Source organism: Neovison vison, chromosome 4 (genome assembly GCF_020171115.1).
Source record: "Neovison vison isolate M4711 chromosome 4, ASM_NN_V1, whole genome shotgun sequence".
NCBI classification, from domain to species: Eukaryota; Metazoa; Chordata; class Mammalia; order Carnivora; family Mustelidae; genus Neogale; species Neogale vison.
The window spans coordinates 185172177-185200151 of NC_058094.1; the positions used below are offsets into that span (position 1 = coordinate 185172177).

General features: G+C 47.2%; 1 protein-coding gene across 1 annotated transcript; it reads left to right on the top strand.

The window, feature by feature from the left end:
- The first annotated feature begins 25 nt into the window (after positions 1 to 25).
- Positions 26 to 27975, top strand: MTURN (maturin, neural progenitor differentiation regulator homolog). The gene is made up of 3 exons (XM_044246309.1): positions 26 to 198; positions 9919 to 10041; positions 22606 to 27975. The coding sequence occupies exons 1-3, from the start codon at positions 37 to 39 to the stop codon at positions 22714 to 22716; spliced, it is 396 nt and encodes a 131-aa protein (XP_044102244.1). The 5' UTR covers positions 26 to 36; the 3' UTR covers positions 22717 to 27975.

A 27975-nucleotide genomic window follows, 5' to 3' on the forward strand; every position in this document is an offset into this window, starting at 1 on the left:
AGGAGGCTGAGCGAGCGGCGGGCGCGGCGGGCCAGGATGGATTTCCAGCAGCTGGCTGACGTTGCGGAGAAATGGTGCTCCAACACGCCCTTCGAGCTCATCGCCACAGAGGAGACCGAGCGCAGGATGGATTTCTACGCCGACCCCGGCGTCTCCTTTTACGTGCTGTGTCCGGACAACGGCTGCGGGGACAATTTTGTGAGTGCCGGGGGGAGAGACGGCTGCAGCGCGCGGGAGTGGACGCGCGGCCGCCTCCCTGCGCCCGAGCTGCCGCACGCCGGGGAGGCTGTGGGCGCGGGGTGGGGGCGTAACCGGCCCCGCGCGGCGATGTCAGCGCTGCAGGGGCGGGAGGGGCGGAGGGCGGCGGGCAGGGGCGCCCTTAGGACCGGGGAGCCGGACTGGGGCGGGCTGTTTCGGGGACGCGACCCTGCGGCCCGTGCTTGATGCTCGGCTGGGAGCTTCTGCCGAGCGTCCTCGCCGCTCACCAGCCCGGGCCGGGGCGCACGGACTGTCCCGCAGGGCCCGGAGTCTCGAGCTTCCTCCACCCGGGCGTCCCGTCGGGGTGAGGAATCCCGTTCTCCTCCGGATGCGCAGACACAACTCCTCGAGTCACCGCGCCGGCCCGGGAGAGCCCCCGCCCCCGTGTGATCCCCTGCGCTGCGGGTTTGGACACAAAGCCTCTGTCCACGCTAGCGATGCCCCATCTTCTGGACCTTCTTTGCGGAATTACACCCCGGATCTTAAAAATGCACACGCGGGTGCGCGCGCGCGTGCACACATACACACACACACACACACACACACACACACACAAACACTCACGCGCGCGCGCGGGCACGCCTATCCCTCCCAACACTCCTCCTGTGCTTCCATTGCTCCTGTGTGAGCTTCCAGCGAGGTGTGCGGGGCCCGAGCGGGTTCCGTCCGGCGGAGGCGGCGGCCGAGGCCCTGGGGGAGCATCCCCACCCCCCAGGCTTTTCCAAATGAGGGGAAATCCCCCCTATCCCAGCCCACTCCCGCCCCGAGCTGGAAGGGACCGGGACCTGGAACTGCGGTGTCCACATCTTCCACTTTGTATCCTGCGCCCACTTGCGATCTTGGGGCTGGCAGTTTAAGAAGGAGATGTGGCGGACAGGGGAGTTGGGGTGGGAAGTGCGGAGGATGGGCGAGGACAGCGCTCCATGAAGTGTTTTTAAGGGCGGGGAAAAAAAATAATGGTCCCCAAATGTAAGATGGAGGCGGCTGTGGGCTCGGGTTACCGTGTGGTCGCCGGCTGGAGCCTGGAGCTGGCGCTGCCGCCACCCCTGCGGACCGAGGTGGGGCGGCGCCGAGGCGCGGCCTGGCGCTGGCTCCTCAGGTGGGGAGAGACAAAGGTGCCCCTGCACCCCGCGGCAAGTTCGTGGAGGAGTTAGAGAGACAGCCCGATCCCCTTCTTTGGCACCTGAGAGGCGAAGGCTTGTGTGCGGCTTGCGGTGAAGGCGTGCCCCTGCCCCTCCCCGGCCCGCCCCGGCCCCCCCGGCCCCCCCCCCGCCCCGTATCCCCCCCCCGCCCCGTATCCCCGCGGAGAAGAACACACCTGGGCCCCAAAGTGCGACACTAGAAGAGAGATGGCCTTGGGTGACAGCCAGATTTTAGTTCTGCCTGTGTGACTCTGGTCAGATGCCTTCTGGCAGCTCAGTTTACACATCAAAAAAATGGGCATGATACCCCCACCCAGGGGATCCACAGATCAAACACCTAATCATCTCTTTGCAACGGCAAAGGCCCTTCAGAGACGGGGCGTCCCCCGAGTTTAGAGCTTGTTTTTCTTTTTTAAGAGCCTCAATTTTCTCACCTGTAAAATGAGGTTAATCAGAACACCTCCATCGTGGGGACTTGTGAAGAGCACGTAAACTCTAAATATAGGTAAGAACACGGCTAACTGCAGTTAAAATATTGTTATTTGTTGTTGGGGAAAATGGGAGATCATTCAAAAGGGATTTACTCCATTGCAAACATGTGAGAAAACCCCAGGGTTCTACTGGAAAGGGCACCAGTGTCCAACTGACTGCCTCGTTAAGAGTTTGGGAATCCCTTCTAACCCTAGTCTGCCAGTGGCCTTTCCAGCTCCTTACTGTGTGAGAGAGCAAGATCACCCAAGGTTCCGGATTATATGGGCGAGAGCTCCACACAGCCTTCTTGCTAGAACTGGAGGAGATTCCCAAAGGAATTACTCCATGGAGAACCATCGTTGAGAAACATTGTGTATATCACAATTTTTCAAGGCTATTCATAATATTAAATGTTTTCCCACCTGTGTGAGTAAAATGCTTAAACATGTTCACTCTCTAACAATTAAATAGGTAAGGAAGAAAGTGGATGAAAGGAAAAAGTAATTTCTTGGGTAGACTGGAACATTCTTTAAGTTTCTGGAGGCCATGACGGACAACATGCCAACCACCAGAGTTTCCTTGGCCCAGATCTCTCCTCAGATCTTTCGCAGGCCAGGTTTGTCAAGCTGCCCTTTGCCTCTAGTTAAAGGGACTCAGGCATGAAGTGAGTGTCCTACCTCCATCCTTTTCCTTTCCCCAGGAAAATCCTTTTAAGCATTAGAAGAAATTTGAGATGAATGGAACTCCCGTAACCCAAAGGATTTATTAACAAAAAGAATATTTACATAGCATTTCTCAATTTATAAAGTGTTTTCACGTGATTCATTCGCTCATTCATTTATTCATCAAACATTTTTTTTAAAGATTTTATATTTTTATTTGACAGACAGAGATCACAAGGAGGCAGAGAGGCAGGCAGAGAGAGAGGAGGAAGCAGGCTCCCTGCTGAGCATAGAGCCTGATGCGGGGCTCAATCCCAGAACCCTGGGATCATGACCTGAGTCAAAGGCAGAGGCTTTAACCCACTGAGCCACCCAGGTGCCCCTCATCAAACATTTATTGAGGCTTACTTTGAATCAGGCCAGGGCTACCTAGAAGGTAAATAGTATCTCTGCCCTCACTTTTTGGGGGCCATTCTCCCCATCTAAGAAGCAGTGTGGCACATTGGTCGGGGTGCCCAGGCTTCTGGTCAAACCCGCCCCCCCAGCTCCCATGTCTGTGTGTATTGGGGTGAGTTCTTTAATCCCTTCATGCCATGATTTCCACATCCTTAAACAGGGGAATGATGACATTAGTTCCCAGCAGGCTTGTTTAGAACAGTGCCCCAAATAGGGGTGGTGCTATTAGTGACTCTCGGCCATCTTGACATAGAAATCAGTCTGGGTCTTTTTAAAATATAATCCAGGTCATGACCTATGACTCTCCATCTCACCTAAACTGACTTCCTATAACTTTGACCATAGAACCTGAGCCCTTGCCATGGCTTCAAACCCCCACACAATCTGTCTTCTGCCACCTCTCTGATCAACTATTAGACCATTCTTCTTCCTTGCTTACTGTGTTTGTGCCACACTGACTTTTCTGGGTCTCAGACATGCTACATTCATTCCTGCCTCAGGACCTTTGCATTTGCTGTCCACTCTGCCTGGAACATTCTTCCTCCACGGATCTTTGCATGGCTAGCTCCTTTATGCCATTCAGGCCTGGGAAAAGCCTTCCTGACCACATATTCTTTCATCTCACCCTCTTTTATTCAAGTCATAGCACTCATTAGTACTTGATATTCTCTTATTTATTTTCTGCGTGCCCCATGAGGCTGTAAGGTTCTTAAGAGTAATGGCCTTGTGTGTCTTATTTGTCACCGTATCCCAGAACTTGGTGTAGTGTCAGACCCATGATAGGTGCTCGGAATGAATGTGTGTAAGAATGAATGATAGTGAAGAAGGCAGATGTTAAATTTTAAGAATGATGGCTTCAAAGAACAATAATTACCACTTATGTGCAATTACTATGTGTCAGACACCGTTCTACTTTATGTATGCCGTAGGCACTTTGTGTATATGTGCTTATTTAATCTTAGTCATACTGCAAGGTCCTCTCTGTGATTTTCTCCATTTTACAGAGGAAGAAACTGACACACAGCAAGGTGTACTGACTTTTCCACAGCTAATGAATGGTAGAGCCACTTGAACCCTAGCCCTATACTGGAAACCTAGCATCCCACGAGTGACAGCCAGAGATCCAATTCAGACCGCAGGTTCAAGGGTGGCTTCTTATCGCAAAAAGTCTATGAGTTAGGTATGATACCCGTTTTTTAGGTGAGGAAACTGAGTCTCCGTTGAAGGAATTCTGTCCAGGATTATGCCACTGAGAAATGATAGCCAGGACTCGAGCTCAAGCGCAGAGGCCTGTCATTTGCACCACGAAGAGTGTCAAGCCAAGAGCTCCAGAGGGTCTGGGGAACAGGGCTTCCCTTTACTTTCCTTCCACTTCGGCAGCTCCTGTTTTCCCTTCTCATCTCACAGGCCATCCTGTTCATACCATCCCCTTCCACACTGCTGCCCTGATTCAGGCCTGTCTCTGTGGACAGTGCGCAAGGTCAGCTCCTGCGAGAAAATGAAGCTGCCTTCGCCCTCTTTATTGGGTGATCAGGGACAGAGCCAACCCTGCCTGGCTCTACAGGTCCGACAGGGAGGGGCCGAGAGCTCGCAGACAGGTGGCACGCTCCCTTCTGCCAACACAGAAGGTCCTGAGGGCTTCATCAGGCTGGAGGAGAGGGGTGCTGGCGTCCACTAAGGGACCAGCCAGACAGAGGGGCTGGTGTGCGTGCTCTCCTGGGCATGGCAACCTCAGCTGCTTCCCCTCCTTGTCCTAGGCCAGGAAAAAGCAGCTCTAAACCAAGAGTACTGGCTCACGGCTCCCTGGCGCCTGGGTGCTCATGATTGGAGAAAGGGAGGGCTGCCTTATTGTCCTATTTTTTTCCCTGCCAACCCATCAAAAACATGTTTGGATCTAAGATTTTGTGCAGTTTATTCCCTCCTCAATATGAACACAAAGATAGCAGTTGTCACACTATTAAAGAAAAAAAGGCTCTATTTATAGAAGGACCATGTGATTTAATTTTATACATGTGTGTATACGTATAGCTCTATATATTTTCCCCATTTTTGTTCTAGGCGTGTCTCTGTTCTTAACCACGTGACCAAGTAACAACCTAATAGAGCTTGTCTAAATGAGATTGCATCACCCCGTGTGATGGGACAATGGAGAAAAAGCACCTTCTTGTCCAGTTTAAACTCCACCCTCCATTTCCTCCTACGTCAAGTGGAGATAATCGTACCTATATTATTATTGTGGGGGTTAAATGAGGGGTCATGGTAACTGTAAGGCTTTCCACAATGGCTGTGCATTATTCATACAGAGATTCTTTGGGGGAAAGGGTATGTCCTTAGCACATTTGTGAAGTGGTCACCCTGAGGAGAGTGAAGTTATGCTAATAGGAATTTCAACAGATGGAAGCAGCACTCTGGGCTCCTGCTAAATGAGAGGCTGTCTACAGGTGATCCCCTATAATCTTAGTAGATAACCATACTATATTATTATTTTCTATGACTCATGAAGGAGCTGAGGCTCAGGTCGAAGATGTGGTCACCTCCATGGATATCTTGGCTTTGCCCTTGCTCTGTTTGACCACAGATAAGTTGCTCAACCTCTCTGAGCCTCAGTTTCCTCCTTGTTAAATGTATCCGTGGTTGGCACAAAGAGCAGGTCATAGGTATGGCCAGCCCCACTCTTCTTCCCTGTGCAGAAGTGTGTTGGGTGGGGTGAGATGGCATGTAGCTTTTCTCCTGTAGCATCTCTTCAAGGGACAGCAGTCGGTTTGGGGGGGTAAGCCACACTAACTCAAAATAGACTTCCCGGTACTGATGATGGCAGAAACCCCACAAGGCAGTACTATAGTGGGAGGGAGGACCCTGGCAATGACCTTTGGTCTAGGGGAGGGGAAGCAGATGTGTTCTTCGCTCCCCAGCACCCCCCCTCCCCCGCCTAAACACCAGGAAGCCAAGCGCCCTGCCCACAAGCATTAGAACGGTCAGAGCACCCAGACTGTGGTCAAAAAGATATTTGTAGGATTGAATTACCATACTGGTCTAAGACCATTTTGGGATGAGCTGGATGTTCTCCTCTTTACTATAGGAAACAGAAAGGTGCTCACTTTCCTGTGTGCAGATGCTATAGTTCTCAGTATCTTTGGCTGGACAAACTTTGATGATAAGCTGTGGTCCAACTTAATGACAGAAAGAAGAGCTGCAGCTGCCCTTTTTAAAATCAAAACTCTCAAAAAACTCTTGCCAGGAATTTTCATCCGCCGCCCCTAAATATGATTTGTCAAAGTTCAGTTGTGGTTGTGGTTCTCAAAGTGTGGGCCCAAAGCCAGAAGCATGAGTATCACCTGGAAGCCTTTTGGAAATGCAGATTTTTAACCCTACCCCCAGCATTTGTATGTGTATAAGTTGGGGGATGAGGAGGTGTGGTTCTCAAAGTGTGGGCCCAAAGCCAGAAGCAGAGTATCACCTGGAAGCCTTTTGGAAATGCAGATTTTTAGCCCTACCCCCAGCATTTGTATGTGTATAAGTTGGGGGATGAGGAGGGGAGATATTGTGGTGCTTGTGGAAGCTTTTGAGGACCACTGCTGTCCTCTCCTTCAGAATCCTTCCCTTGGCATTCCTCCTATTATAAGGAGGAATATATATATATATATTCCTCCTATTATAAGCCCTCACTGCAAGGTGGGAATGTCAGTACGTTCCGTACCAGGATTTTTATTTGCAGGATTTTTATTTTTATTTTTATTTATTTTACATTGTTCAAAGCCACAGGTTCTATGGCCCCTGCTACCATTTCTTCGTGGCCAAAGCGGCTGTTTGGTTGAATTTCCAAGCCGGAGTCGTTATGGTCACGCCTGGTGGTGCAGGACTGTGGCTCTTCAATCACCCATTTATCATTGTTTTAAGACTAGACCCCAGAATCTGCTTTCAAGAGCATCAGCTGGCCACTAGACATTCTGTCTGCCCTCTCCTGGTTTTGGAATGGGCCCCTGTATTTTTCCTAAGAGATTACCGTTATACCCTGAGCCTGTTGCCTGTTGGTTCTGAAGAACTCATCTGTTTTATCCTGGGACACTGCCTCGGGCTGCTGATGGAACTTCCTTCTCTGCACAGGCCTGTGGAAGGCTGGAGAGGCTGTCTGTGTCCCCATCCTCAGCAAGTGGCCAAGCCTGTTTACCTGGCACCTTTGGTCCTCATCTCACTTGGTTTTATATTCTTTTCATTCCATTGTTTTCCCTCTGTCCTTATTTTCTCAACTACGGACCCTTACCTTGTCTTTTATGGATCTTTAATGACTGCCTTGATTCGTTTTGGAAGGAAACAATTTCAAGAAATAAACCGGATGGCTCAGTGGGTTAAGCCGCTGCCTTCGGCTCAGGTCATGATCTCAGGGTCCTGGGATCGAGTCCCGCATCGGGCTCCCTGCTCAGCAGGGAGCCTGCTTCCCTCTACCTCTCTCTCTGCCTGCCTCTCTGTCTACCTGTGCTCTCTCTCTGTCAAATAAATAAAAAAATAAAATCTTTAAAAAAAAAAAAAAGAAAGAAACCGGAATACTTTCTGTGATGAGCTATGGTGGGTATGAAACAATTAGCATTAAATCGGGGAGGTCCTTTAAGTGGCCACGGGCACCCGAGTGGGTCTGATTCCAAACCCCACACACCCTCATGTTATCATCAGGGCAGGCATTCCTGCCCCACAAAACCACAAAACCAACGTGACCGAGACTTAGACAACCAAATGAAGGAGACTCAGACTGAACAGAAGGTCCTTTAGCAGGTGGTAAGTCTTCCTGCTCTAAAATCTAGTCATAAATCAACAACTTCAGAAGTGGAGTAATGAAAATTGTGGCCTGAACACTCTCCTCACGAGGTTAGGAATGCCCTAGAAACACGTGGAGAACCTGTCTCGTTTCCGCAGTAGTGGATACGATGCACATCTGTTGCCTGAGTGATAAACTTTACCTTAGTTTACTTTGTAATTTAAAGCCCAAATGTGCTTTCAAAAGTAGATACCCAAGGTTCTTGTACTTCTGAATGAACTAGAACTCAGGTTGCCTTGGGTACTGTGCTCCGTGAAGTCACCATGGGGGTCTCATTTGCTGAGTGCCTGCCCTTCAGCTCAGGGCAAGTGGAAAGCCCAGCACTGTGCCGGGCACTTAAGAAACTCTTTACTTTTTCTCTAATCTCTACAAGTCTAAGAAAGGCAGGATTGAAGTTTTCTCTTGTGCAGTGCTAGATATTAATCCCATCTTTCAGCTGGATAAGAATTTGAAACATGCTGGAACTTTTAAAAGTGTGATCCTGAAAACGGGTGCTGAGCAGACTTATGTTAAAGCGGGGCTTTATTGTTCTTGCTGAATCCCTGCTGCTTGAGAATCAAGTGTGATAACAGATCTAAAAGCACTTTGTACTGTTACACTTTTGTACAATGTAAGAGACTATTCCTTAAATGGCATTTCAGTGGCTCGACAACTATAAGGGTCTCTAATTAATAGGAATTGTGTTTGAGCTATTGTCTAAAGTTAGAGAATTTAGAAGTTATCTTCGTTACACTGGGGCAGAAGTTCTTCCAGAAGTCTTCTGGAATTAGAGCGGTGGGTGTCAGAAATGGACCTTTACATCAACTAAATACAGATAATTGGGGTGGAAAGAGGGCCCATTAGCACCTAGTTAAGTCTCTTGGATCTGAGCGGTATGTAAAGTCTGTTTAGGTCCCATTCTTAGAAATGCTGCAACGAGAAGGAAGGAGGTGAAATATGTTTCTCGAGTGATTGACATAGAAGTTTCTGGGGTGATGCCCTAATTATTGTATTCATGGAAGGAAGCAAAGCTTTTGCTTCCAAGAAGCAAAGTTCTTGATGTGGAGTATTTCTCCAAAAACATCTTCTCTCCTGCTGCCTGGTTGCTGCTTCTTGCTTTAATTGGCCAGATGTCTTCCTCTCTCCCATATCCCTGCGCTTTTCCACCAATGGGGAACTGCCGTGGATCTGTCCCCTCTAATCAGGGACTCTTGGTCAGGTACCCTGAGGTTATCCTGGTAGCCCAGTGCCTCTCCTGACCTCAGGTACACAGAGCAGGGGGCTTCTGCACTTGGATTCCCTCAAGCCTGTTTCTTGGGCTTATTCCAGATCCTTGAATATATATGGGAGAGTCTCCTCTAGTCTTCAAGAGGTGCTAAAACAGATACCCTCACACAGGAAAACAAGACAAAGCAAAAACCCCACCAAACCTTGTCTAGTCTTGAGAAGAAAGTAAACCCTGAAACCGGCCTCCTCTCGGTGCATGTCACCATTGGGAAGCAATGTCCTCTTAGGGCATTTGTAGCTTTCAGAAAGCCTTTACTTCCCAGTGACCTGGCGATGGCTCTTCTGGGTCTTCGTCTAAATTCATTTCATTTTTGTTTGATTCTGTTTTAATTCATTTCGTCTTGAAGTAAATATACCATCACCCCTGCTCACAGGCTCATCTGGGTAAAGAATGTCTTGTTGCGAGTTAGTGGTTACAAACTATGCTTAATTAATCCTCCAGCTACAGCTGAAGGCAAATCTAAAGATCAGGCAGACTCTGCTTTAAAACCCTCCTTACCCAGCTCTTGAGAAGGAGGACTGTGGAAATCGTGGGTGGGGGACTAGCGATTCCACTGCCTTTTTTTTTTTTTTTTTTTTTTCTTGCTGTGGCTGAACAGATCCACTGGTGCACCAAGCAGGTGAGATTATGGATGGAAAGCCCAGGGATTTTCTATGGGGTAGGCATTTTCTCATCCCCTTCAACACAAGCAAATCGAGAATGAATGTCAGAATTTTACTTGGAAACAGAGGCCTTCAAATTTATGTCATTGAAAAAAAAAATCTTTTGGGCTTTTTGAATTTCACACCGAGGGTAATGACTGTGTGTCTTTATTTTCTCCTTCCTCCCCCCGCCCCGGCTGTGGGCACATAGCACGTGTGGAGCGAGAGCGAGGACTGCCTGCCTTTCTTGCAGCTAGCCCAGGATTACATCTCCTCCTGCGGCAAGAAGACGCTTCACGAAGTCTTGGAAAAAGTCTTCAAGTCTTTCAGACCTGTAGGTGCCTGCCTGGCTTGCAAAGCCACCTTGTTTTCTACTGTGATTGTGCTGGGGATGACAGGGATGCTGGGGAAAGTGGGCAAAACCTGGGATGACTAATTGTTTTTCTCTGTCTGCTTTGTGGCTTAAAGATAGCAGCTCGTGGAAGGAGGGAGAGGGCGGGGAAGGAGGGGGGAAACGGGATGTGACACAGCTGTTTGTTGGAGGAATGATGGTTATTTCTAGCATCACTTGAGTTGAGAATCTCTGACAGGGTGGGGAACAGACAGAGCCTTGACGAGACTTCTGAGTATTCCTGCTTTTGTCCGGTAGACTTAAGGCCAGAATGCTTGGGAGCACTGTGGGGGTTCTCTTACCGTAGTGAGGCCTATATCTGGGGAGCTGTTGGAAGGCTATACGCGGGACATGCGTCCATGTCTGTGGGTACGGAGAGGGATGAAATTGGACACTGGTTGTATTCTTTTCTCTTTTAAAAACTCTCTGTTAGAGAGCTTGCTTTCTGCCCACCCCCCCCCCACCCCACCGCCTCTGAAGCCCCAGTGTAGGATTTAGGAATCTGACTATCCCGGGCGAGCTGGCAGTTCGTCTTCATTCTAGCTGAAAAACAGGTAAAGTAATATCTCACCCCTATTTTGAAGATTCCCTCTTTCCCTTTATCTTTACTGAAAGGTGAAGTCACATGGCCGGTGTCAGGACACTCCCCCACACCGAGTTCTGTTCCCTGCCCACCATAAATTCTCTATACCTTCAATGATGTTTGCTCTAGAATTTTTTTTCAGGTCTTTTAAAAGAGTATCTACTTCTCTGTTGTTGTTTTCAAGCTCACCCTTCGGGCTCTGAGCAAAGTGGGCATGATTGCATGGTTGTGTGAGAGACTATGTCTGACGTTCCCATATTTTAAGTTGTGTAAGTCTTGTTTTGTCATCTTTTGTTTCAACCGGCTCTCATTCTTGGTATCTGGTTTCTTTGTGTATTGGATTATCTCTGTGTGGTGGTTACAGTGTTTGAAAATGGGTATTTAGGAGTGAATCGAGGCCTGAGATGATGGTAACTTCTTCCAGAGAGGATTTTGATTTGTTTCTGCTGGGGCTCCAGAGGGCCTATCAGCCTGAGACCACCTGCAAACAATTTAAGACTGATGGTTCTTAGAATTCTCCAGATCATGAAAAGCCAGCCTGCACATCTGCTTTCGTCTCATTCACCCTCATCCTGAGAGCTGTCTTAGTCCATTCAGGCTGCTGTAACAAAATATCAAAGACTGAGTGGCTTCTAAACAACAGACACTGATTTCTCACAGGTGTGGAGGCTAGGAAGTCCAAGATCAAGGTGACAGTCGATTAGGTGTCTAGGAAGGGCCCACTTCATGGACAGCTGTTTTATCACTGTAACCTCACATGGCTTGTTTTATAAGAGCACCGATCCCATTCATGTGGGCTCCACATTCATGACCTAATCACCTCCCAAAGACCCCACCTCCTAATACTGTCTCCTCAAGGGTTAGGATTTTAACACGTGAATTTTGGAGGGATACAAACACTCAGACAATAAGAGGTCTTTGGGATCTCAGTTTCAAGTGGGGATAGCTTATCACGGTCTTGCTCCTTTGGAAGACACTGGGTTTGACTTTGGTCCCCTGAGCTCTTAGAGTAGGCCGGGAACACAATAAAGTTTCTAGCTGTTTCTTTCTAGGTCAACAGATGCCCTCAGGACAAAAGCAGCTTTTTATGTTTACCTCTCAAGATTCTTAATCTTCAGCATATTTAAGAAGGCATTTTTCACATTTAATCCAGTGCTTTCCGTTCTCTGAGGAAGAGTTGGTCCCAGTCACTCAATCCACCATTGCAAGGAATAGAAGTTCAGTAGCTTTTCTCACTCTCTCCTATCTGTTTCATTTGTCCAGCCAATTCATTTTTTCCTACTTAATTTTCTAAGCCTGCTTGGCTCATTCAGAACAGACTCATGACTGCAAAGTACTGATCTATCCCTCATTCATTCTGTTTATATTAGGAGTACCCGACTACGCTTTTTCTAACAGTTAATTCAAACAGATGGAAATCTTATCCTTATATTCTAGTGGCGGTGGAGGGGGTGGGGACAAGGTAGATAAGTCCGGCACATAAAGTATTAGTGATAAGTGCCAAGGAGAAAAAAAATAGATAAGTCAGGGTAAGGAAGTAAGAAGTGTCAGAGGTACCGGAATTTTTTATTAGGAAACCAGAGGAAGCTTCACTAAGTTCACATTTGAGTACAACTTGAGGTGTGAATCAGGAGGAGATCCAGGGAAGAGCTTTCCAGGTAGAGACAACAGCAAATACAAAGGCCAGGAAGGGGGTGGGAGGGGGTGGGGAGAAGAATATCAGTGTCAGGGAGCAAGGAGGGGCAGATGTGGCACAAGTGGAAGGGTGGTGGGGAGGAGCGAGAGAGGAACCTAAGGAATTTCAGGAGTTTGTGGGGCACAGAAGGGTTTGGGTTTTCCTCCGGTATGATGGGGAGCCGTCAGAGGAGTTTGAGTGCAGAAGGATCCGACTTGGGGATCCTGGGTGGCTCAGTGGGTTAAGCCTCTGCCTTTGCCTCAGGTCATGATCTCAGGGTCCTGGGATCAAGCCCTGCATCAGGCTCCTTGATCAAGCAGGGAATCTGCTTCTCTTTCTCCCTCTGCCCTTTCCTCTGCTCCCTTTCCTCTCAAATAAATAAAATCTAAAAAAAACCCAAAAAACCCAAAACACAGATGTATCTAACTTCACATTTTGAAAAGCTCCTCCCTGACCAGTTAAGACCTCCTCCTGGGATCAGGAGGACCAGGGCAGAGGCCGTTGGGTCACACAGGTGAGAGGATGAGGGTCACAGCGATGGCGGAATGAAGGGGTCCGCTTCTGGGCTTGCTGGCGGACCACAAGTGGGGAGGGAGAAAAAGAAGGCAAGGGCAACCAGAGTTCATTGCCCATGCAATGAAGGGGATGGCGCTGTCCTTTACTGAGGAGGGGGAGGCTGCATTGGGCAGATGACCAATACTACCAGGAGCTTGGTTTGGCATGCCAGTGTCAGAAATGCCTATTAGACATCCAAGCAGAGATAGGAAAGTAGACAAATTTTTAAAAAAATTAACCCCCCCCCCAGGGGTGCCTCAGTGGCTCAGTCGATGAAGCATCCCACTTGACTTTGGCTCAGGTCATGATCTTGTTGTCCTTGAGGTGGAGCCTCGCGGGGTCAGGCTGTGCGCTCAGAGGGGTTTCGGCTTCAGATTCTCTCTCCTTCTCCCTCTTGCTCACTCTCTCTCTCAAATAAATAAATAAAATATTAAAAAAAAATTTGACCCCCTCAAGTATTAGCTAAAAAACAAAAACAAACAAAAAACAAACAAATCTATTCGCCAGTGAAATTCACTGTGCAGCTGGTGTTCTCACAGGGCTTTACATTCGTGGCCTGCCGCCTGGTTTTCTTCCTGCGCCCCTTCTCCTGGATGACAAACACAATTCCTGCAGAATTGGCCTCACCGGAGAAGGGGAGCTCCCGCCAGAACTCGTTTTACTGTTTTTCTTTACCAGGAAGACCTGGCCGCATCTTGGCAACCAGGCAGCCACTTGGAAAGGGAAAGAAACAAATGTGGTCCAAGAAAACCCAGGTGCGCAGCTGGATGCAAGTGGGTCATTTGAACATTTTCTTTGATTTTGCTGCTGCGTGTCCCAGAGACACACAGACTTGATCTGATGTCGGACTTCCAGGGTCCCCTTTTAAAGCAGAGCCTGGGGCGCCTGGGTGGCTCAGTGGGTTAAGCCGCTGCCTTTGGCTCAGGCTGTGATCTCGGGGTCCTGGGATCGAGTCCCGCATCGGGCTCTCTGCTCTGCAGGGAGCCTGCTTCCTCCCCTCTCTCTCTGCCTGCCTCTCTGTCTACTTGTGATCTCTCTCTGTCAAAAAAAATAAATAAATAGAATAAATCAGAGCCTGACATCCTAGGCAGGGCTATGCTCCCAAGGAGAGGAAGCCCTGGTACAGCGCCCCTTTGGTGGGAAAGTTGATGTGTGCCTGGGCTTTTTTGACCCTCGAGGAGAGGCAGGTGGGAGGTACCTTCTCAGGGTCAGGGAAAGGAAGTACATGCAGGGCTTTGGGTTTCCATCAGCCAGGACATGTCCCAAGTTGGGTGATTCGAGGAGCGTGATATACTATACTGAGGGGCTACTGGATGTCCACAGGAAACTTTCTCTTCTCCCCTCCACTCACAGATGTGGTCCTTCCCACTGTTGCTATTTATGAGTTTCCTGTAAAGGAGCTTTGCGTTTAGAAATAGGACACAGCAAGGCATCTGGGTGGCTCAGTTTATTAAGTGGCTGCCTTTGGCTCAGGTCCTGGGACCGAGTACCGCATCCAGCTCCCTGCTCAATGGGAAGCCTGCTTCTCCCTCTCCCACTCCCCCTGCTTGTGCTCTCTTTCTCTTTCTCAAATAAATAAAAATTTTTTTTTAAAGAAGAAGACCCAGTCCAAGGACTAGCCCAACTTTGCACACAGTGCTTGTCCCCCTTCTCTCATGTGTGTCCCCCTCCACCAAAACCGGCCATATCATAGAGTCCTCCCCCAACACATAAAGAAATCTGTTCCTGGATCTGAAAAGCAAAAAAGTTTTTTTCTTTTTCTCCATCTCACTCCTCCTGTTTTCTCTCTATTTCTCCGTCACATTTTCAACAAAATATATTGATCATTTGCTGTTTGCCAAACACAACTTTGGAGAGTGAGGGGCAGGATACAGTGTCCAGCTTTCGCCCTCGAGGAGCTGACTTGCTGGTAGGAGAGATAGTCATGAAAACATATGTGTCACAAGGTAGAGCACTTACTTCGATCCAGACCGTCTCCTAGATACTGGGCAGAACAAGCAAAGGAGTTCCATTCCCCGCTGTGCTTACTCCACTTTGGGGAAATATTTCCTAGGAGGACGTTAGTGACCACATACTGCGGAGTGTTGTTTATGGACTCTACCCGGTTATGTAGGTTCAGGATACTACATGTTGAGAAACCCATGCTTTGTGGGCAGGCCACTGAGGCACGTGCTGGCTGTGTGACCTTAGCCAAGTTACTTCTCTGTTTCTTAATGATATTACCTCAGGGATCTATGACGATCAAGTGATATGGTTCTTGTGGGGTACTTAGTACAACATGTTACACAGGACAAGCACTGAGTAAATAAATGCTGGCAGGGATATGGATGGGGTGAGGACACGAGGCAAAACACTGTTGAGAAGTAAGCAGGATTCAGTGAAACCTTTGCAGGACTCTCAGATTTTTGTTGGAGAGAGAAAACAATTGCTAAGTGATTTCAACACATGCTTTCAACATGTGATTTCAGCACATGATTTCAACAGAAGCATCCAGCTAAGATGAGGGATTTTTGAGGAAGTCTTATTGGGGTATTCTAGGCATAAGTTCATCAGCATTGGTTTTGGCAAAATACTAAACATCCTTTCAGTAACCATGTACCTCACTGGTTAGAGGCTGGTTCCGCAGGGAGGACGGAACCTCCCCCCATCCCCTAGAGGGGCCTAGGAGCAAAGAGCCTCTGGGTGATAGGGTTATGGCTCTTACTTTTTTTCTTTTCTGTAGTCCCTCGATTTTCAATGTTGTCACAGAAGACATCATCAGAAACTGTGTTGTTTTTTTTTTTTTTCAAACCTATATTGTCTACACAGTGTGTAAGAAGGACTGGGGATATCAGATGAGAGTGGGCTCACTGAGGAACAAAGTGCCAGGCAGTGGCTTCCTGAGAAGGTGAAACCTGGAGACATGGCAGGATCCGGACGGGAGAGGAGGGGTGGAGAGCTGGCCAAGAAGGAAGTCCAGAAGAGCTCCTCATGGCCCATGGCTCCGAGTCTTCAGAGATGCCCCCTGGGATGGGGGAGGTGGCTCAGCCCTACCCTGGGCTGTCGGGCTCCCCTGCCTTTGTGGCCTCTAGCAGGTCTCTTGACCTCAGTGTCCCCATCTTTAAAACGGGGGTCATGCCTGTTCTGCTGTCTGGAGGGTTCACGTAGAGCTTCAGAAGCAGACTAAGAACATCAAGGACCGTCAAAGCCTGTTCCCACTGCTGAGGTTCGTCTCCGTTTCTGGCTCCCTGGGTGAATTCATGACTCTGGATGCAGCAGGGAGCGTCCTTCCCAGAGGGACACACCTTCAGCTCCTCCTCCAGGGGCCTCCAGGCTTGGGCCCCTTCCCTGCTGGAATGTCCTATCCAAACAGTACCCATATGCAAATGACAGCACCAAGCAGGCTGGCCTGGGCATCCGTGAGTGGGCAGGTTTCTCCCTGTCCGGCAACCAGTAATGGCCTCAGAGACACCCATCAAGGGCCTTGATAAATGCTAATTGGAGAATTGCTGGAGTCTTCTATTTTTCTTGTTTCAGTGGCCCTTGGTTGACAGTTGCTGGTCATCAGATGATTGAGGTAGATAATAAAATAGTGGTGATGGATCTAAATAATGGTGATTGTGCCACTTGTTTTTTTTCCTCCGTGTTTTCATATCTTATTTACTGACAGTTGACAGGCTTCCTCTGGTTAAAAAAAAAACAACAGTTCACAAGAAAAGAGCTCACCGTTTCCAATTTAGCTGCAAAGTCAAACCTTATCGTTGCCCTTTCAGCTTCTCTCAAAGCTTTATTTTATTTTATTTTACTTTATTTTATTTTATTTTATTTTATCCTGGGCTGTTACTCCTCCTCCTCTTACCAGCGCTGTGGACATTAGGGTCGCGAGGCATCTGTTGTTATGACATCATTGTGTGCTGTTGGGTTGATGTTGCTTTGATGGCCCTTCCTGGAGTTAGAGCCCGTGGTTCCTCAGGTTTTCTTGCTCTCTTTGACCCTGGTCCCCTCCCTGAGGTTGCCGTTCCAACTCCGTGTTTTTTATTTCAAAAAGCAGAGACGCTTCTACCAGCGAAATTCCCCTAGCTCTAGCTTGCAGGCCTGAGCAAAATTCGTATTTTCAGTTTACCGTTAATGGGTGAGGAGCCAGGGATTAAACCCCACAGAAAAGGCCTTTGTGACCCAGAAGAAGTCCGGTTCTTGGCTTCTACTCTTATCGTCTGGTTAAGGCCCTGGGAGAAGAGAAAGAATCCACCTGTGGGTCAGAAAGTCTGATAAGAAAAGATTGTGTCCTCCTGTGGGTTTTAATAAAAGACATTGAATGTTGACAAGCTTATCATAGCTTTTGTTTTCTGCTCATGTATGAAATTTCAAATGTGTGTATTTTTTAGAAAATATGATGGCCCCCAAAGGTAGGAGAGTACCTACAAGAGTGCCTCTTGTCCATTTGGGTCTTATCTCTGTCTTGCCACCTACCCCTTTTTTTCTCCTTTTTTTCAGACTGGCCAGAATCTTATAGGTTTATTGGTACCCCCAGCATCATTGATCATTAAGGTAAACAGTGGCAAGTTCCCCAAAGCTTTAGGGTAATACTTAATACTCAGAGTATGGTTTTTGGACCAGTAGTATTCCATCACCGGGGAGCTTTTTAGAAATGCAGAATCTCTGGTCCCACCCGAGACCAGCTGAATCAGAATCCACATTATAAGTAGATCTCTGGGTGACTCACACCCACAGTAAAGTGCTCCAAGGAGTCCTTTGGAAGGAGCTTCCAGGGACCTCTGAAGCCACAAGACACCTGCTAAAAGCCCCCTAGCTAATTGACTGTGTCCTCCAAGGCAGAGATGTCCTCTCCCTTTCTTCCATAGACACAGTCTAGCCCCCTATGCTGAACGAGAGCCACCTTTGGAGACAGCAGATGGGAAATCCCAACCAAATGTGTCCTCAGCTAGTTTACCCCACTTTCTAAAGGACCTGGATTGAGTCTGAAGATCACTGATACTCTCCTGGGTCTAAGAAACTTTAATGCTTAAGTGTTGGCATTTCTACCCTTCAAGTACAACCCTGTTTAGGTGGGTGGGCCCCAGAAGTTCCTATGTGAAACTGTGGGTTGCCCAGAGGCAGCTTCTTGCACAGGAAACCCCTGGAAATGCCAACACTATTGTTCAGGGTTAGCATAAAGATTTTTTTTCTGGTCAAATGAAAAAATTTTACCAAACAGAATTAATGATTATGACTGTTAAAGCAATTTAATTTAAATGTATCAGATAGGATTTCTTGGCCTGTATCCCTTTCTTTATAAGAATGTATACACAGGGCGCCTGAGTGGCTCAGAGGGTTAAGCCTCTGCCTTTGGCTCAGGTCATGATCAGGTCCTGGGATTGAGCCCCGCATCGGGCTCTCTGCTCAGCAGGGAACCTGCTCCCTTCTGCCTGCCTTTCTGCCTACTTGTGATCTGTCAAATAAATAAATAAAATCTTAAAAAAAAAAAAAAGAACGTATACACACCCGTAAAAGCAAGAACCCCAGGGTCCTTACCAGTCTGTTTGTATTCCTGTGTTTGGCATGTCTTCTTGACTGTTAAAATTTGGATCCAGGGGAACCTGGGTGGCTCAGTTGGTTAAGTATCTGACTTTTTTTTTTTTTAAGATTTTTATTTATTTATTTGACAGACAGAGATCACAAGTAGGAAGAGAGGCAGGCAGAGAGAGAGAGGGGGAAGCAGGCTCCCTGCTGAGCAGAAAGCCCGATGTGGTGCTCATCCCAGGACCCTGGGACCATGACCTGAGCTGAAGGCAGAGGCTTTAACCCACTGAGCCACCCAGGCACCCCAAGCATCAGACTCTTGATCTCAGCTCAGGTTTTGGTCTCAGGTTGTGAGTTCAAGCCCCATGTTGGGCTCCACACTGGGTGTGGAGCCTACTTAACAAAGACAAACAAAAAACAGATCTGGAAGTTAAATGTTTATTTAACATGCCATAGATGGGACTAGAGACAGAGGTGGGGATGCTGGACTATTACTTTTCTGTATGGTATTCTTTGCAATCCCAAGCAAATTATAGTTCTAGTGCTTTTCCTGTTCTCCTCTGTGCTTTTTCCAATTGTATATACTCATAAATGTAGACATTAACATTGCATGTTGAATTTTTTAAAAGGTGTATTACTCAGTAGAAGATATTGAAGCTTCCAGTTGTAGGAGCAGCACTGACAGCTGGAAGGGAGTCTCCTGGGTGCCTGGAGGTTATGTTGTAGTCTGCGATCTGATGGCCTGGGTTTGAATTCTGGCTCTGACACTTACTAGGTGACTCTGTGCAACTTAGTCAGCCTCTCTAGGTTTTATCTGTAATAGGAGGATAATACCTACCCCAGACAGCTATAATGAGGACTAACAGAATTCATATATGTAAGGCTGCCCAACCCTGTGCCTAGCACATAGTCATGTAACCAATATTAACTGTCATTATTAAATCTGAGGTAGGACCGGATTGCTTTGTGGAATGGCATGCTGACTGTGAGTGTGAGAATGAAGTGAGGAGGCTAATGGAATTCAGTTCCTTCTCTTCCTGCTTGTTGTCGTACTGATTAACAGTGAGCTGGTCCCACATCAAGCACAGCTGAAGGGAGAGGGAGAAGCAGGGTCTGGAGGCCATGTCCCCTTGAATAACTGAACTGCTGGGTTTTAAAATGAGAAGCCAAGGTAACAGGATCTAACCTCACGAATTCACATAAGGCTCTGCAACTTGCCGCCCGTGGAACATTCACTTTCTCATTTTTTTTTTTAAAGATTTTATTTTTGTATTTGACAGGGAGAGACACAGAGAGAGAGGGGGAACACAAGCAGGGGGAGTGGGAGAGGAAGAAGCAAGCTTCCTGCTGAGCAGGGAGCCCGATGTGGGGCTCGATCCCAGGACCCTGGGATCATGACCTGAGCCAAAGGCAGCTGCCTAACGACTGAGCCACCCGGGTGCCCCCATTTCTCATTTCATCTCCATAGTTTCTCTGGACATAGAGCAGGTGTCATGGTCCCCAGTTTACAGAGAGGGATGCTGAGGCTCAGCAAAGGGAGTGCCTTGGCCAAGGTCCCCCCAACTAGAGCCCTGGCTTCTGGATGCCGGGCCCAGTGCCTTTTCTGCACAGCCTCTCAGGGACTCTGTAGACCCGGCATTAAGGGTGCCTGGGAAGCCGGGAAGTCCTGTCAGAACTGCTAATGCTCTTTCTTCCTCCTGGAAGGGTCGGGAGTGAGCAGTTCTACAAGTTGCATCCCAGGGAAAGGCCTCACCTGTGCAGATGCTCTAGACCTAAAACTATGTGCTTTGGATTCACGGCAAAGGGAAGGCAGGGAGCTAGGTAGAGGAGAAAGGGGAAGAGAAGTGGGCATGGCTCACCGGAACCTCTTCTACAGACCACCCTAAGCCAAGGAGAGGAAGGGTGTTGAGGGGTACCTGTGGTTGGGCCCTGTGTCAATTACTCAAGTGTATTATGAAAAAGAATAACCAGTGGTGTGTGTCTTTAGGACAAGATGGCAAACGTGTAGGTGTGTGCCTCGACTGTGCCTTCTTCACCCATAGACACGTGGCGAATTGACCACAGTCTTTCCCTCTGAGCCTTGGAATCCTCAACCCAGGGATCCAGGCAGTGGCTACCAGTCAGATCTGTTAAATGAGAGAGAACCCACTGGCTGTTCCTCTCTTAAGGGGTATCCCTTAGTGCAGTGAGGAGTCACATTTATTGTTGAATTAATGCGTCCTTTGTTGACATCTAGGTAATTCTAAGGTTCTTGGTAGGGGCAATGATATTTCTGTTTTTTGGGTTTTTTTTTTTAAAGATTCTTATTTATTTGACAGACAGATCACAAGTAGGCAGAGAGGCAGGCAGAGAGAGGAGGAAGCAGGCTCCTCGCTGAGAGAGTTCGATGCGGGGCTCGATCGCAGGACCCCAGGATCATGACCTGAGCTGAAGGCAGAGGCTTTAACCCACTGAGCCACCCAGGTGCCCTGCGGTATTTCTGTTTTATCAGCAATTGAAATATCATCATTCATTGGACACTCTCACCTCGCTGTGTCACCAAGCAGCTCTTCAGCTAAAAAATGGGACATCAAAATACTTGCCATCTGTGTTCGCTGTAGCCATCTTTTCTCTCTCTTTAGAGGCGAATGTTATCTTGGGCTTGTTCTGCTATGTGAGAGGGTGACAGCAGCAGGAGAAACGGGCTTCTCTCTTCCCCCAAGCATACACGAGATCGCTCCACAGATCGCTCCAGGATAGCGGAGACGAGCTGCTCTCGCCCCGCCCCTCCAAGTCAGTGGTGGCCCGTTGAGACAGCTGCCGTGCTCTGGGCTCAAAGGGGAAAGCTTATGTGTCTACAGCTGGTCACACTCGGCTTGCCAGGCCCCATGTAGAATACGACCAAGGGCCTGGCAGATGGTCTTGTCCAGAGTGTGTTCACAGGGCTCTGAGAGACCCTCAGGAGTTGGGGTTGGAGAACTTCACTGGAAAAGCATTTTTTCGACTGGGACTTACTGTTTCCTCCTGTCAGCATTTGGGTGGGGTCGGGGGGGTGGGAAGAAGGGGAAGGGTCGCAGGGCATTAGGGAGGCGATGCAAAGCAAACCGAATGGTCCATCTTACTGTAGTGGCTTCATCCAGTTAGCTGGGATCCCGGCACCATTCAGCGAAGTTGCCTGGAAGTGACCAGTTGAGAGGGCCACCATGTGAGAATGTCAGGGCCACCATGTGAGAACGTCATGGCCACGGGAGACTAAATCTGAGGGAGGAGCTGTGGGACGGAAGCACGATGATCACAGGCAGGGCCCAGGGGTGGCCAAGGCCTCAGCTCCCTGCCAGCACCAAGGCTTTTATTTCATACTGATCAGGCCCAGCAAACGACACTTAGTTTCCAAGCAAAGACCATTCAGTACTTTGAAAAGTTGTTTCCTGGGTATTTATTGTGAATATCCCCGAAGATAATGATAGAGCCTTTGGAAAATGCAAAAAGATAAAAAGGAAAAAACTTACCCATAACTACACTGCCTGAAACAATACTCTTAAAATTTGGATGTATTTCATTCAAAGTCTTTTTTGCCATGGAGTTGTAGATAAACTTTAATAAAATCTGTATCATAATGAAAATGCAATTTTCACCATGCTCTTTTTACACTTAGGTACATGTTTCTGTATCGAGTCACTCAAAATACTATTTTACGTAGGTATATAAGATCCCATCTTACAGATGCACCATAATTTAACCAAAAAAATTAAATTTTTCAGTGGCTTTCACATTTTTTACACGTGCATTATAAATATTAGCAGCACTTGGTTTTTGGGAAGAAAATACAGAGGGGGTAGATTTTTGATGTCTTGATGGAATAGTCAGCATGTTCATTGTATTACAGCTGACATCCCAGGGGTGTGTGTGTGTGTGTGTGTGTGTATGATATTATTCTCCATTGGTTGTGTGTGGAGCCATGTTTTGATACTTAGAAGTAGAGAGTCTCCAGGATCCCCAATAAAACCTAGCCCTTTGGGCGCCAGTCCATTGAAGGGCTGACATTTCCTTCCAGTATGTTCATAAACATGGTTGTAGGGATGGTTGACTCCAGTGGGAAATCTGTAGCTGCTGTGCGGAGTCCTGTTAAATGTTGATGAATTTGGATCGGATGTCTTTGGTTCTCTTCCTGCCCCTGGGCCATTTGGCACTCACACTGTCCTCTCCTCTCCTCTAGTTACTGGGGCTTCCGGATGCTGACGATGATGCGTTTGAAGAGTACAGTGCAGACGTGGAAGAGGAGGAGCCAGAGGCGGACCACCCCCAAATGGGAGTCAGTCAGCAGTAACCTTCCAAGGGCTCCCACCTGAGGAGAGTGGACCCCCTGGTACCTGAGGTGGGGTCGCGTGCTCCTGGGTTAGCATTTTTTGCATTAGCACTTCGAAACAGGACGTCTGACTCCCAGCATCCAAATTCAAACTAAGTACCTTTTTATTGACCGCAAAATATCTGGGATGAGCTTTGCTCAGAAGTGACCTGAATTTTACTCCCGTTTCAGTGGGTTTTTATGGGGTTGTCTTGGTAGCCTTTGCCATTTTGAATTTAGAGTCCATTTTGTGGCTGACTGTTCTCTCTTGAGTTTGTGTTGAAGAACTGCCATTCGCTGACTCGAATGTGGAGAACTCTGAATGTATTAAGGATATGTTTTGAGTCCTCACAGGTGACATTATTGAGGGAAAGCATGACAGAGAAGAAATGCAGTCTGCACTTTTTATGTACTTTTTAAGTGTGTCCATAAGTGAAGGAATTTGCTTATAAAGCATGAATTTTAATATCTAGTCATTGAACTGCACAAATGCAAATACAATAGCAGAAAAGGATAATCACTTAGCTTTGGACGAAGAAGGGAAGAGAGGCAGAGTAGCCTTTGTTGAAGCGTTCTGCCATTACTAAGTTACCTGGATAGATAGCAACGGGTTCATGGTTGGTATAAGCATTACTTGCATGTTCAGTTATTTTAAAACATGCTAATTCCAAAGCCACTTTTAAAATCTAATAGTGGAAAATCTCAATGGGTGACATAAATGATTGATTTCTTTAAAATATCTATAAACTGTCCCACATATGAAATGAAACATTCACATTCTCTCTTTATAACCAGATGGCAACTTGTTAAATCATGAAAACATTCAGAATCCAAGTGCCACTTAAACTTTGAAGCCATAGATAAATTTAATGGGGGAAATAAACCAGGATAAACGGTTTTTTAAAACTTATAATGGAATCTTTCTTTACTTTCTTAATTTGTCTTTTATTCCTTAAAAAAGAAAAGGATCCCACTGTATAATTTATTTAAAAAAACTATAATCAAGTCCTTGGACGGACCTAACAGAAGTGAATTTTTAAAGTGATATCAAATTGGGACTCTTTCAGTTGTGGGTTAGCTTGGTTCAGATGGGAAGTTTCAATGATCAAAATACTAAGACAACTCCCAGAAACAGCTACTTAATAATTGGAAACACTGCTGTCACTTAGCCAACAAATACTTACAGGGGAAATCCTTTGTAATGCTTACGTGGAATTATTTAAAGTATTCATTTTCTTGGACCTTTCTGGATCTCTCAAAGCAGAATGCCTCTTTCACAACCTTTGACCAAACATAGCATCTGGGGTGGAAATGTTATTAACATGCATACACATAGCTGTTAGGTTGTCATAGTTTGGAACTTAAAAAAACAACAACAACAACAAAAAAGCAGCAGCAGCGAGCCAGAGCTTCCAAGAGTCTTCTATATCCTCAGGCCTGTCAGTATTAACCTGATTCTATCACCATTTTCTGTTTGATTGACTGGTGCCATGAAGAGTGCGGCTGCTAGTGGTAGAACAAGGTACTGCAGTTTTAAGTCATGGGGGAAACAGTACTGTAGTTTACCTCCATGCTTCAGTACCCACATTTTTTCTTTTCTTGGAAAAGCGTATGGAAGGTTAATTTCACGTGAAATGAATTTCCTTCTGAGTAGCCTATTCCCACCACAAACCTTGATGTTTCCTCCAGCAGGTGAACATGTTCTGTGCTCTGCTGCCTTGCCTGTCTTCCCATTGACTAAGTACCTGGGCGCAGGCAGTTGTGAGCTGCATTCTGTAGATAGCGCTGGGGTTTGGTAACCCTCTGTTTTAACACAATAGGCTGAAAGAATGACTTCTGCCACTGACTGAGGTGAAGAATCTTGACTAGCTTGCTTCATTGGAAGGTAAACTGGAATTTTACACATAGAGGCTTAGCAGCTCAATTTACATATGTTTGCGAATGGAATGGACATTAATATAAAATGTATTTTATGAAAAAGCGTTTAGGCTTTGACCAAATGCATTTTGGTATTATTATGTTAATGTTCTATTTATAAACACTGAACTGAGATCAACTCAGCCATTCAGTGGGCTGAGGAGAAATCTCCTCTTTGTTCTGCCCCAGGAATCGAGAATAACAGTACTGTGTGTCACTTATTTTCATGGCAAAACCCCAGAAGGCATTAGCAGATGGAACCGTTTCCTCCAAAACTTCCCTTTTTCTGACTGTGCCCCTCCCCAGCTGCCCTTGCTGCTGCATGTGCCTGTGCTGGCTCCCACGGCTGCGGGTTCACAGTCCCGGTTGTGCGTGTGGCGTCAGAGCTCGCCTGGTGCAGAGCGCCCCCTGACAGCCAGCAAGGCAGGCGGCCGTCTTTGCTAAGAAAGAGGTTCTGTGGTTAGATGAATTCCTGACTTTCACAAACAGATAAACACTTAAGAAGAGTTAGTTTGGTGCGGTGGGAAGAGCACGGACCCGGGAGTTAGGAGAGAGACCTGGATTCTAGCCCTGGCTCTAACAGGGACCGCGTGACCTTGGGCAAGTCCCCTGACTCGCCTGAAACAAGGGCTGTTTGCCCTTCTGCTTTCACCACTGTCATTCCCTAACTGCCTTATGGTATGTATGTGTGCTAAGAGCAATGGGCAAGGACACTTTTAGGGAAAGGAGAAAGAAATACATTTTGGATCTTGCGGAGATGCTCTCCTGAGAATGCTACCTTGGAATAGGTTTCTGATGGTCTATGAGTGTCGGGACCCTCGAACCTGATCCTGAGGGGCTGATGACTTCCGGTCCCTTAGACGGAGGACACAGGCCCAGAGATACAGAAACGTGTGTAGGCTCTGTCGGCTGAAGGCGTGGCTTTCCCTTGTGCCCCCACAGACTGCGGCTTTGGAAGTGGAATGAGTTTAACTTAACTGAGAGAGGAAATTTTGCATGAAGAAGAGCAGGGGGAGGGTGAAAGAGGAGTACTTTGACTTTTTGCCGTGTTGTCTGGGAGAGAAAAGGAAGAGAGAGATTGTGTGTGTGTGAGCACGTGAGCGTGTGAGTGTGTGTGAACTTTGTGGGGAGAGGACGATTGATGGCTTATTGACCACTGTGGGCCAGCTGTGAAATCCTGCCTGTGATAACCTTACCAAACCTTGATGCTGGGTTTGAGTGAATCACAGAGACATTTTTCTTATGGCCACCTAGTCACTGGCTCTGCTTGACAGTCACACTGAGCACACTTTGGGAAACCAGAGAATGAGTTAGGGAGCCAGGCAGGGAGGTAGGACCCCCCACACACAACGCCTGTCACACTCTGGCTCAGTTACACTCATGCCTCACAGGCTTATAGCAGCATATAGGACTTTGGGGTTTTTTGTGTGTTTTGGATTTTTTTTTTATATGACTAGAACATGAGAGTCTCTTATTTAGGAATCCTCCCGTCTTGGTGCCAGATTTAGGTTTCCAGGATCCTTAAGTGAAAAATTTCTCTCCTCTCATAGCTACTGTCATTTTTCACATACAAATAGAAACCTTTCCTTCAGCACAATGACATCGCTAAAGATTGTGTCTGTCTCATAAGAGCACAAAGTGTATGGACCTCGGGGAGCTGCGCTTCCCAGCATCATTGGAATTTATATTTTAGAAATCTCCCTTGCATATTAAAATTCGCAAGTTGGGAAACGGATATGAACAAACCTGATTTTCCATGGTTCAAGAGGCAGAGAGGAATAGGCAGGACTTCATCTGCAGTGGGAGGAGATGAGAAAGGACGGGAGAGTTAGTGTCTAATTCTTTAAAAAATAATAATAATAAAGAAAAAGCTGGAAGACAGTATTGTGCACGGTACAGGAAAACTGTTTTTAGGGCTATCCCACTAGGAGCTAGCTTTTCTCAAAGGAACCGCCTGCGTGTTGAGAGGCAAGACCTGTGTTGGGAATGGATTTGCGGCTTTACAAATGCCCGGCAGCCAAGGAGACAGCAGGTGTCCCACAAAGGTGGTGGAGTTTTCCTCAGTAAACCAGCTGTTAGCCAGAGAACCCTGTCTTTCCAGAGTGCGACCACATGTGCAGGCTCCAATCACCTGGCAGGCAGCAGGTGAACCGGACTTGATCTTGCTCTCAGTGTGGAGGAGGCCATGGATCAGGAACGCCCCCAGGGGCTGGAGGGCAGAGCCCGCCTACTCCACTTTTCAGGGTTGAGGAAACAGCACAATTAAAACTCAAGTGCATCACAGATCCTTCTTCCCTAGAAGGACTGTCAACCCCAAAGAGGGGCCACTGCCTATTACTTAGTCTTCAGATTACCAGAGAAGCCCATTTTTTTTTTTTTTTGGTATGAAACATCAATCCTCTTCCACAAAGACCCAACTAGTTATCTTGGTTTTGTGACACCAGGTATGACCTGAAAGGCTGAAGCCTTTTAGATGTTATTCAGAATATCTAAAACTTGCCAGGCTGCCGTAGCCTCTGGTGTCCATGGCAACGTGGGGTCCGTGGTAAATGTCTATCGCTCACGTTCCCCTGGGTAAACTGTTACATAAGATGGTGTCGTCAATATTTTTATTTAAATTTGTATTACAAAAATAGAGGACTGTGAGCATCACACGTTAGAAACCTTCTTTACAGCACCGTGTGACTGAATAGACCCAAGCTGTCGAAAGTGTGTGCCAGGCCACGTAAAAATAAACACTTCATTTACTGAGAACTGTATTCAAGTTACTCAGTCCCACCGAGAAAGCAGATAGTCTGTTCTTTGTACAGCTGCCTTTCCCTGGTTCATTCTTCTGTTTCGCTTTTGTTTCTTAAGCATTGTTTTTTCACTCTGAGTACCTTCTGATAGCAAGGCAGGTAAAGATACAGCAGTCCTGTCACCTTTTTAGAGGAGAAAGCAAATTGTTTGTTCTCGGGGAAGATCGGGAACGATCTGTGAGCCAGTCTTCGTTTGGCTAGGAGAGCAGTTTAGCCATCTACATGAGAAGCAAAATCATGGAACAGTTTGGGGGTTCTTTTTTCCTTAGGCAAAAATGTTTCATGCAGGGTGTGTATGTTTTCTTCGCCTTTTTATTTCCTTTCCAAGAAATCTCTTGTAAATGACAAAACTGTGAAATGGGTTGCCAAAAAGACTTGTTACCCTTTGTTTTAGAATCCTCAAGCAGTGTAAGCCCGAAAGTGAACCCTGTCCACATCTGCTCCGTCCTCCCTCCCCGGGGAGTGAGGATCTCATCTACCAATGTAATTACCATACGCTTGCTATTAAAGAGCCTTCCAAATCTGG

What these genes read in the sequence shown, in the direction of transcription:
- MTURN (XM_044246309.1), top strand. Translation starts at nt 37, where the DNA reads ATGGATTTCCAGCAGCTGGCTGACGTTGCGGAGAAATGGTGCTCCAAC. An exon ending in ACGGCTGCGGGGACAATTTT is followed by an intron (nt 199 to 9,918) that starts GTGAGTGCCGGG and finishes GTGGGCACATAG; the next exon opens with CACGTGTGGAGCGAGAGCGA. An exon ending in TCTTCAAGTCTTTCAGACCT is followed by an intron (nt 10,042 to 22,605) that starts GTAGGTGCCTGC and finishes CCTCTCCTCTAG; the next exon opens with TTACTGGGGCTTCCGGATGC.